The sequence below is a fragment of the Globicephala melas genome, chromosome X, assembly GCF_963455315.2.
Source record: "Globicephala melas chromosome X, mGloMel1.2, whole genome shotgun sequence".
Classification (NCBI taxonomy): domain Eukaryota; kingdom Metazoa; phylum Chordata; class Mammalia; order Artiodactyla; family Delphinidae; genus Globicephala; species Globicephala melas.
In genome coordinates, this window is record NC_083335.1 from 106,420,370 (window position 1) to 106,431,105 (window position 10,736).

General features: G+C 39.3%; 1 protein-coding gene across 2 annotated transcripts in view; it reads right to left on the reverse strand.

The window, feature by feature from the left end:
* Window positions 1-10,498, reverse strand: part of PRDX4 (peroxiredoxin 4) — an 18,056-nt gene extending 7,558 nt beyond the window's left edge. Inside the window, exons 1-4 of one of the 2 annotated variants that reach the window (XM_030843820.3) lie at window positions 10,098-10,495; window positions 5,726-5,843; window positions 2,814-2,930; window positions 184-306 (exon numbers count right to left, since the gene is read on the reverse strand). In XM_030843820.3, the coding sequence (XP_030699680.1) occupies window positions 184-306; window positions 2,814-2,930; window positions 5,726-5,843; window positions 10,098-10,341 (602 nt within the window). In that variant the 5' untranslated portion in view covers window positions 10,342-10,495. Of the gene's footprint in view, window positions 1-183; window positions 307-2,813; window positions 2,931-5,725; window positions 5,844-10,097 lie in introns of both variants that reach the window. The other variant, XM_060293012.2, reaches the window with a different exon arrangement.
* Between the last annotated feature and the right edge of the window lie 238 nt (window positions 10,499-10,736).

The window sequence follows — 10,736 nt, forward strand, 5'->3', positions numbered from 1 at the left end:
TAACAGTCTGTGACACTCACATAGCTTAAGTTGGGCACATACCAATTATTTTTAACGGTATCTACAACATTTTTGCAAACAGAGCAAATATTTCTTGATCAAACCTTGTATCTTCTAACTCCATTTCAAGGAGGATTACAAATATATTCATATTTGTCATAATGTAAAACCACTGAAAGGTACCTAAGAGTGTGGCCCGAGTCTTCCAGATATACGCCATAGTCCTTTGAGATCTGATGGTTCAAATCTGAAAGAAGTGGAATGCTTATCAGCCCAAGTCCTCCTTGTCTTCGAGGGGTATTAATCCTGTAACAGAAAATTTACCTTTCAGGGTTAAGTAAATGGCATATATTAAAACAGCACTCTTTCTTTGCATATGCACACAAACACACAACACACACATTCTCTAACAAAGACAGGCTAATATACATTCTATTTTTCTTGCCTCTCCCTTCCCTTAACAATATATTCATATCCTTTAAACACTAAATATGGAGATATACATTCACATTTTTAATGTACAGACATAATATATGTTACTAATCTCTACTGACAGTCATTTAAACTGATTCCATTTTTTTTTGCTTTTATAAACACTGCTGGAAAATCCTGATAATTCTCAACTTTGTATACTTGTCTGATTAATTCCTAGAAGTGGAATTATGGATCAAAGGATATGCACTGTCATAAGCATAACCTTAGAATTGTGATTGCAAGACAAAGCCTTGTGAGATAAGCACGATACAACTGGATGGCATTTTAATATTCTGAGAGACAAGAAATGCCAAGTCCACTTGAAGCAGCAAGGAAGTCAGCTGTAATCTCAGACTCATCAGTCTTCAGATTTAAGTATTCTGCAACTTGAAACTGGAGGATGTGGGTTGGGGCCCTCATGGTAGGACACTGACGTAGCCGTTAGGAAACAGGGAACTGTGGCTCCAGATGTTGGCAGCCCCAGTTCTGACATCCAAGTAGAAATCTCTGGTTGATATGAAACCTATCCAGCTGAGAATGTATCCCCCAAAATTCCTTGGGAAAGCAATCCCAAATTATTTGGGATGACATAACTTTCTCCTTAGTGGATTTGTGTTTTAATCCTGCAAAGATTTAGAATTACTATAGAAATGATGAAGCAAATTCAAACCATAGTTTTAATATTTTTATATTAAGAAATAATCAGTATATATTTGTATACTAAATTATAATGTTTAAGAGATTTGGCATGTTAAAATAACAGATTCACTTTATGATTCCAATTCAAAATGTGTAATCTGAAATTTTAGTTTATAACTAGTAAAGAAACATTTTAAAAGGACTTAAGACACACCTATTTATTTATTAGATTTGCAAGAATTAAGTTCTTGGGAAAGTTTGTCTGAAAACAGATGCTTAAATATATTAAATATATAACTGCATCTTAAAATACTTAAGAGAATCAATTACTTAAGGAAATTAAATTAAATTTAAATTGTAGCTCCTGAACCAATTAAACTTTTACTTACATATACGCACATACATATATGTGTGTATGTATAATTTACAATTATAATTTATATACATTTACAGTTATATATACAAATATATTCATGTATATATATTTATATACATAATTGTAAATGGAGAAAAACCTGTTTTGACTTTGTTACTTTAACGAATTGAATGTTAAATTTTAAAAGCAAAATAATTCTGCACAATCTTTATTGTGCAAAAATTTTGTGAACAAAATTATGGATGCTATTAAAAACTCACATTAGGGACTTCCCTGGTGGCGCAGTGGGTAAGAATCCTCCTGCCAATGCAGGGGACATGGGTTCGAGCCCTGGTCCGGGAAGATCCCACATGCCACAGAGCAACTAAGCCCGTGTTCCACAACTACTGAGCCTGAGCTCTAGAGCCCATGAGCCACAGCTACTGAGCCTGCGTGCTGAAGCCCGCGAGCCTACAGCCCATGCTCCGCAACAAGAGATGCCACCGCAGTGAGAAGCCTGCGTACCACAACGAAGAGTAGCCCCCGCTCGCTGCAACCAGAGAAAGCCCGTGCTCAGCAACGAAGACCCAACGCAGCCAAAAATAAATAAATAAATTTATAAAACAAAACTCACATCAACATGAACATTTCAATGTTTGAAACATGTTGCCTAACTGCTCTCCAGAAATGCTGAATCAACTGTGTTTGTGTAAGTACCATTTCTTCACACCTTTATCAACATTGGATGAAATTCTTAAATATTTGAACTCTTGGCCAGACAGAGGAAAAAAATGTCATCTCTTGTCATTTTATTGTAAATTCTCTGCAATTAATTAGGCAGAGCATCTTTTCATGTTTAATGAATTTTTAAAAATTATTTAAAGCATTAATTTAAAAAATCATTGCTTCTTAAAAAGTAATGATAAAAGCTATTTTGAGTTTGACTTAATACTAGACAACTGGGTAACAGAGAGACATAGTATTTTAGATTTTATTTCTCCAGATTAAGGTTACCCAATTTATGATAATAAAGTAATCATACAATTCAGTGGTTTTTGCTATGGATATTACATCTTTTGAATTTAACTTTTTTTTCCCCAAATTTGAAATGTCCTATAAAATCCTTAAGCATTTTTACTGTACCTTCGTTGAACTAGCAGCTCTCAGATAAATTTATTCCTGAACTGTCTGATAAATAACTATATTCCCGTCACACAAGTATCATGCACTAACTGACTGTGCCACTGGAGCTCCTCTATATTCCTGTCATGTTAAGAGTTGTCTGCCCATAATTTAAGAGTATGTCCATTTTTTTCCCTACAAATATTAAGTTTAAGATACTGACCAGGCCAAATGGGTAAACTGTGAATCAACAGAGCATGCTACCACTTCAGTGTTTATCGATCTGAATTCCTCAATTCTATCACCAAAGGCGATGATTTCAGTTGGACACACAAAAGTGCTGAAAGTTAAAAAAAAAATTATTCTCTAAATACACATATACTTAGTTTCAAATGATTTTGTTTTTATAAACACCTTTAGTATATAAAAACACACATTAAGAACAATTTTATATATGAAGCTTCTCAAGATGGGAGTAGTCTAAAAAAATGGTTATTTGATCAAATCTCATTTAATTTAAAAAGTACAGAGTTCCCAATTACATCTTGATAAACTTTACTTTTATAACTTAATGGATCAGTGGTCAACCAATGTTCTCTTCTCCCTTATGGCAGCATCCCCCATTTTATTAGCTTTTATTCAATAATACTTTATATAGTGCTTTATAGCTTTCAAAGGATCAATACAAATTTTACATTGTTTCACTATTTTTTTTTAACCTTCCTATGCCAACCCTATGAGCTAGATGCATCTATCTCTATTTTGGAGATGAGGAAATACTCTCTCACCCCCCTCCCTTTCTTGATAAGGTCCTCTTCTACTTACTACCTCGTCTCCCAGTCCTGTTGTCAGAAGGGCACATTTAGAGAATATTACCTTAGGGTAGTATTTTTCAAGCAGTGATAGGGACTCCTTAAGCCAATTTATTGAGTTCCAACCAACATTTTAAAAAAGTGAAATAGACAGTATGATCACACATATATCACACACAGTAAGGGTAAGTTATAAAGCATATATATTTATATATAAGTGCATATATATGTGTGTATTCAGGAGTGATATTAAAAATATTTAACCACCTTAACTCAAGGTTGGCTTTAGCTCTCTCTGGAGGTTTCTGAAAGGGACTAGGTGGGAGGGGCAACTTGGGGAGGGCGTTGGTATGGAAGTTGTTCAGTATTTTAAGGAGCACGACTATACCGGTGCATACAGACTAAATATTACCTTGTATGTATAAGTGTATTGGGCGGCAATGAAAAATATATTTCCTACCATGTGTCATCGTCAAGAAAGTTTGAAAAACAGACTTACAGGACAAGTTCCTACCACAGCCCAACACAGGCTTTTCAAATGTTTCAGTTGTTCGAGTGGAGGACTGCCATATGCAAGCAGACAATTCTAATCCAGGTTATGTCCCTGGAAACCTGGCCTATGAATGTATTTTTAATATTTTCCAAAAGGTAGGAATGATCGGCCCCTGCCCTCTTTCCTATTATTCCAAGAAATGCTACCTAGAGACACACTGGCCTAACTTAAAGTTTAGGCAGAAAACTGAAATTCTGCAGAATCTTGGCAGAATTCTGACTTTCCTCCTTGCAGACTGTGGCAAATGTCCCAGGATTCTTCCTTCTCTAACCAGGCCCAGTCCGGCAGGCATTACACAGAAACAACAGAAAGAAGCTCTCTCAGCTCCTTGCCCCAGAAGACCACTGCTAACATCATGCTCTAATTAGATATATCTTATTCATTATGGAGTTTTAAATAACACTGGAGAAACAGCATATTTGTCTATGTTACACTAATTTCAAAATTCAGGTTTAGCATCAAATATATTTAATATATGTGTTGCTTTTCAGTTTTACAGCATGAATTTAGAAGGCCTATCATTTTATATATATTAAAATTTCTACTTCTGGTTTCTATTTGAAGTTAAGTTATATAATACATTTTAGCTAGTCAAGCCATAGTACAAGTTGATTAGAAAGAAGCAAGTTCTTACTAATTTAAAATATTACATATTATGCAGATTCATGATTTGTTTTAGCCTCAATGTACAAATTTTTATGAGAATTCGATTTGGATTTAGAGTAGGGGTCAGCAAACTTCAGTTCACAGTCCAAATCTGGCCTATCTTATTTTTTGTAAATAAACTTTCAACGGAGCACAACACTCATTCAGTATTGTCTATGACTGTTTTGTGCTTCAAAGGCAAAACTGAGTAGTTGCAATGAAGATCACTTCGAGACTAAAATATTTACTATCTGGCCCTGTACAGAAAAACTTTGCTGACCTCTGGCCTAGAGACAACCTAAAGATATGAGCTTAAGTATATCCTCCCTGCAAGTTTAAAATATATTTACTTAGTTCTAGATTACTCCTCATGTAAAAACGACCTTAATATACAGTGGCAAAGACAGAAGAATCTTCTATTTACTTTTGTAACCAAAAAATATATTCAAACAAAAAAGATAAAAGTTGGGATAACTCTCTTTGGTATCTTTTCGCTTTCATGGAATTTGAAAAACACTCAAAGTTAAATCCTCAATGTGACTAAAGTTCCAAGAGTATTTACTTTGAGTCAACTTTCTATCTACAAAAGTGCTCACTGCCAGAGTTAAAGAGAACTACCCCCATAACCATAATTTATATTAATAGGTATTATTTCTTAAGCATATCCAGTATTTTCAGGAAAATGTTCAAATCACAGAAAAGCAACAGATGTAGCAAAGAATAAAAATAGTAAAACCATAGTTAAATGGCATCACCAGAGAAAAAGGCATATAAATATTCAAGTTAACAGAGAAACAGATTTGTGGCATAAGTCTTGCAATTAAATGCTTTCTAAAATATTCTCAGTCCATTTTCTTGCCTTAGTAAGTATAGCTTAATGAATATAAATGTGGCTTTCCTCTAATGATTACATTTTGATAACACAATCATGTAGATATAAGTACTGGGATCAATGGTTTATGATTCTGAAATATATTCAAGATGTTACCTTCTTGAAAAAACTCATCTCAATTTTCCCTTTAAGAACAAGTGCTAAATAAAATAATTTCTAACTATTTGATGTTGTTGAATAATGACTGATAATGACTGAGGTTTTACTAGCTGCTATGTACATGTATTACTTACAAATCAAGAGGGTAGAAGAAAAAAACCAGGTATTTCCCACGATAATCAGTTAACTTCAGCTCCTTAAATTCTCCATTTATCACAGCTGTTCCTTCCCAATAAGGTGCTGGCTTGGAAACTAAGAAAGAAAAATATATGATGTTCTTTTCTATTTACAATAGCCCAGAGATGGAAACAACCTAAGTGCCCATCATCGGATGAATGGATAAAGATGTGGCACATATATACAATGGAATATTACTCAGCCGTAAAAAGAACCGAAATTGAGCTATTTGTAATGAGGTGGATAGACCTAGAGTCTGTCCTACACAGTGAAGTAAGTCAGAAAGAGAAAGACAAATACCGTATGCTAACACATATATATGGAATCTAAGAAAAAAAATGTCATGAAGAACCTAGGGGTAAGACAGGAATAAAGACACAGACCTACTAGAGAATGGACTTGAGGATATGGGGAGGAGGAAGGGAAGGGTGAGCTGGGATGAAGTGAGAGAGAGGCTTGGACATATATACACTACCAAACGTAAAATAGATTAGCTAGTGGGAAGCAGCCGCATAGCATAGGGAGATCAGCTGGGTGCTTTGTGACCGCCTGGAGGGGTGGGATAGGGAGGGTGGGAGGGAGGGAGACGCAAGAGGGAAGAGATATGGGAACATGTGTATATGTATAACTGAGTCACTTTGTTGTAAAGCGGAAACTAACACACCATTGTAAAGCAATTATACTCCAATAAAGATGTTAAAAAAAAAAAAAGACCTGCTTACATTTTCCCTCTACCTTGATGCTTTGGCAGATCGCCTCAGAGCTTTTTCCCCCAGCTGCACGTATGAGCTCTTGTGGTCTACACAGATCATTTATTGGGCCTTTATCATTAATGCCTAAGTATAAGTAGGTTTTTTTGGCATTAGTTTTTCTCTCTATTCAGGTGGCAAACTTCCTAAAGTGGGCAAGGATCCTGAGTTTTAAAATCACCCCCACCTTCTACTATGTGCCTTATTTGTTGTGTATACAGAATAGAAACTAGTTTTTTGATTGATTGCAAGAAGGGATTAAAAATACCCTGAACATTTCACACAAACATTCATGTTCTCTGAGTCTAGCTTGAACCCTGCTTAAACTGAAGTGTTAGGTGTTTATTCCTACCCCATATGTACAGTGCTACTCAAAGAGTAGCCTGCAGACGCCTGGTGGGGCATGATCTGTTGGCTAGCAGTCCCTGCCCAGATAAGGAGTTGCATCATAATGTAAACAGACTATGTCACTAAGCACACTGTAGAGTTCAGCTGACTTTTTTTTTGTTTTTTATTTTTTGTTTTTAGATTTATAAGAATAATCTTTTATTTCATCATTGAGAAATATTTTCTATTTTGCAAGGTAATTTATAAAGAGGCCAAGTTTCTAGATCTAAAGAGGTTATTTTCCTAAGGATGTATTTCAGGAAATACCAGAGGATTGCCTGCTTTCATTTTACTGTAGTTGAAAACATATTTTTAGTAAAATGGAGTAAAAAACAACCTCCCCCCCCCCAAAAAAAATATGTAACACGTGATTCCTTATCTTGAGCCAGAAATATCTTGATATGATTTGGTAAAGGCTAGGAGGGAGAATTAGATAGCAGAAGGATACACAACTATATATGCTTTATATACATTACTTAAAATGCTACTCAAGTGTGAGTTTATAATTGTAACAATGTGTTACAGGGACTTCCCTGGTGGTCCAGTGGTTAAGACTCCCTAGTTGGGGAACTAAGATCCCACACGCCCTGTGGTGTGGTGTGGCCAAATAAATAAAATCAAATAAAATAAATATTCTATAATAAATTAACTATAATTAAAAAAATGTGTTACAATGATAGTCCTTAATGATTTTAGCATATTGGGAAAACCAATAAAACTGAAAAATTCTGTTCTGAAAATCTTGATTTTGGAAATTTTGGGTTCTTTTTTCTTTTTTAAACACTGATAGAATACTTTACTGTTATTATCTGGCTTAGCAAATTGGGTAAGATTTGTTAAATGATAACACAATGTTGGCAAGGTGGTGGAAAGGCAGGCCCTCATATCCTGGATATGGTTTGCTTGCTTGCTTTTTTTTTTTTTTCCTTGGGAAATTTTGGGTTCTTGATTTAAGAACTGTAGTGTTAGTTCAAAAAAAAACTGTCATCAGTTTATAGAGCAAAAAGAATGCAGTATGCTAAGATCTATAAATGGAATTCCCAAAGCAAACCTTTGCATGTATTAAAAAACAAACAAAAATTGTCCCGAATATAAATCATATAATTAATAAAGCAAATGCAGAGCAGTATAAAGAAGAATAAATCCCCTCTCCCCATAACCCCCATAATTTAACTACTGTTAACATTTTGATGTCTTTCCTTCCAGTCTTTTTTAAACACATAAATTTGGATCACGTTGTGCCCCACTTTTTTTTTTTTTTCCGGTACGCGGGCCTCTCACTGTTGTGGACTCTCCCGTTGCGGACACGCTCCGGACGCGCAGGCTCAGCGGCCATGGCTCACGGGCCCAGCCGCTCCGTGGCATGTGGGATCTTCCCGGACCGGGGCACGAACCCGTGTCCCCTGCATCGGCAGGCAGACTCTCAATCGCTGCACCACCAGGGAAGCCCTGTGCCCCACTTTTTAAAAAAGGGAGCAGTAGATCATGAAGTTTTTCATGTTACTAAAAATTATTTGAAAGTCTGAACTTAATAATGCCATAACATTCCATTTTATGAGTGAAAAGTCCTTGTAATTTTAATTCTAGATGAGCCTACACATGAGAGAAATATAGCAAATACCTAAAACTTGAAAAGGTTTGCTGGTAGAGGGAAATCTATTATTACTACTATTTTTGCTTCCGTGTGCAGACTTGGATGGGATTTGTTATGAAAAATATATGTAATGCCAGTAAACACTTAACTGGCTGACATATTTCAAAATATCTTCCCAGGCAAGTAAAACCAATGGGACTTGGAAATACGATTTTAGAAGTGCAACACTAGCTTTTTTTAAAACAAAAATCTAAAGGTAACTTTCAGTAGGAAAGAACTGCAGATGTTTAAGGAGGCGAAACAGTTTTTCTCATTTATCACTCCCACTCCATCCTAAGCCATAACAACATGCAATTTAACACTGGGGATTCATAATTGTGAAGCACTACTTTTTTTCACTGAACCTGGGCAAGGAGCATTCTGTAACTGTACCACAAAAGCCAAATACACATCTTCAGAATGCCAAATGGTCAGTAGGAAAAGCAAGTTGCTTAAAAGCGAGTAAGGGGGCTTCCCTGGTGGCGCGGTGGTTGGGAGTCCGCCTGCCGATGCAGGGGACGCGGGTTTGTGCCCCGGTCCCGGAGGATCCCACGTGCCGCGGAGCAGCTGGGCCCGTGAGCCGTGGCCGCTGAGCCTGCGCGTCCGGAGCCTGTGCTCCAGAGCGGGAGAGGCCACCACGGGGAGAGGCCCGCGTACCGCAAAAAAAAAAAAAAAAAGCGAGTAAGGGACAGTCTTTATCCTTTAGCCCCTAGCCACTTTTTTGGGGCTAATCTTAACATCCAGATGCAGCAGGCCACAACTTTCTCAGTATCTACTTAGTCTGATGTGTCCTTCCTGAAAGTGGCCATTAGTTGTGTACACTGGACAGAAATGCAAATAATCAAAAGCCAAATTGGCAGGACACAAATTTGCCACGAGGTTTATCATCAACCCAAATGCATTACTTCTAACCTCCCTTTTCCCATTTCCGTACAAAGAGCCTCCAAAGTACACCCTGTAACAAGTTCCTCATTTCTGAGAAACACAAAGGATACCCATTAACTACACAGGTCTTTGGGAAGGTGGCTTTTAATAGTCTTCTTTATAAGATGCAACAACAATCAAAGAAAAAAGAAAAATGAAACGTTTGCCCTGAGCATTCTGTTTAGCCACTTTTCTGTTCAATCAAACTGTCTGTGAATCATTATTCAACTTATCAATGCATTCTTCCCCGAAATCGCAGAACAGACGCGACGTGCTGCAGGCTCTTTGCGATGTCTGAGGAAGTGTTTCAGTTTGCACAACATCCTCGTCGCCTGCAAGCCCCGGACCAGTGCCATCCTCTTTCCCTCATCTGTGGCTTCGGGGGTAACCACTACTTCTTCCAAAATCTGATTAGTGGAACCCATCCCTTTCTTCCCACCTCGCACCCCCTTCCATCCCCCCCACCCCCCAAGGAGAGAGCCAGGCTCTCCCTGGGACCGAAGGCAGCCCAGGGGGTGCCGCCCAAGCCAGGCCCCCGGGTAGCCACCGTAACCAGGGTACACGTGTCTCCTGGCCCTCCCCACCTCCCGCCTCCCTCTGCCACCGGTCACCCCGCCTTGGCGGGGCACCACCTACTCTTGGCTTTGCTGAGGTGCAGGGAGTGGTCGGCGACCGAAACCCGGGACGCCTCCCCCGGGTACACTTGTCCACCCGCGTAGAAGTGGCACTCCTCTTCGCGGGTTCGGGGCCTCTCCTCCACCTCCAAGCCCCGCAGAGCTTTGGCCGGCAGCAGGAACAGCAGCAGCGGCAGCAGCAGTAGCTTTCGGCTCCGGCCAGGGGCCGAAGTCGTCGCGCGTAGCGGCGGCCGCCGCGCCTCCATGACCACGCGTGGGTAGTCGCACGTCCCTTGGCTCGAGAGCTACTTCTCCCGCCGCCAGGCAGTTACAATCCCGCGCCGGACGCCCGCGAGAGCCGAAGCGCGGCCGAGAGAAAGCTGCCCCGCCTCCTCACTCCCCCGGCCCCTCCCCGCTCCCCGTGTCCCTCGCTTCCCGGGCTCCCCCACCCCCACCCCGCCACGGGGCGTCAGCCCCGCCTGCTCCGCTCCTGCAGGCGTTTGCGCATGCGCCCTGGGGCGGGCCAACGCTGGGAGCTTAGCCTAACTCTGCAGAGTGTGGCATCGTCCGTGACTCCTGTCCTCCCGCCCTTGCGCTGGGCTAGACGTCCTTTCACGTCATCTCTTCCACAAAGCCTCTCCACCGCACACCATCCCCGCAA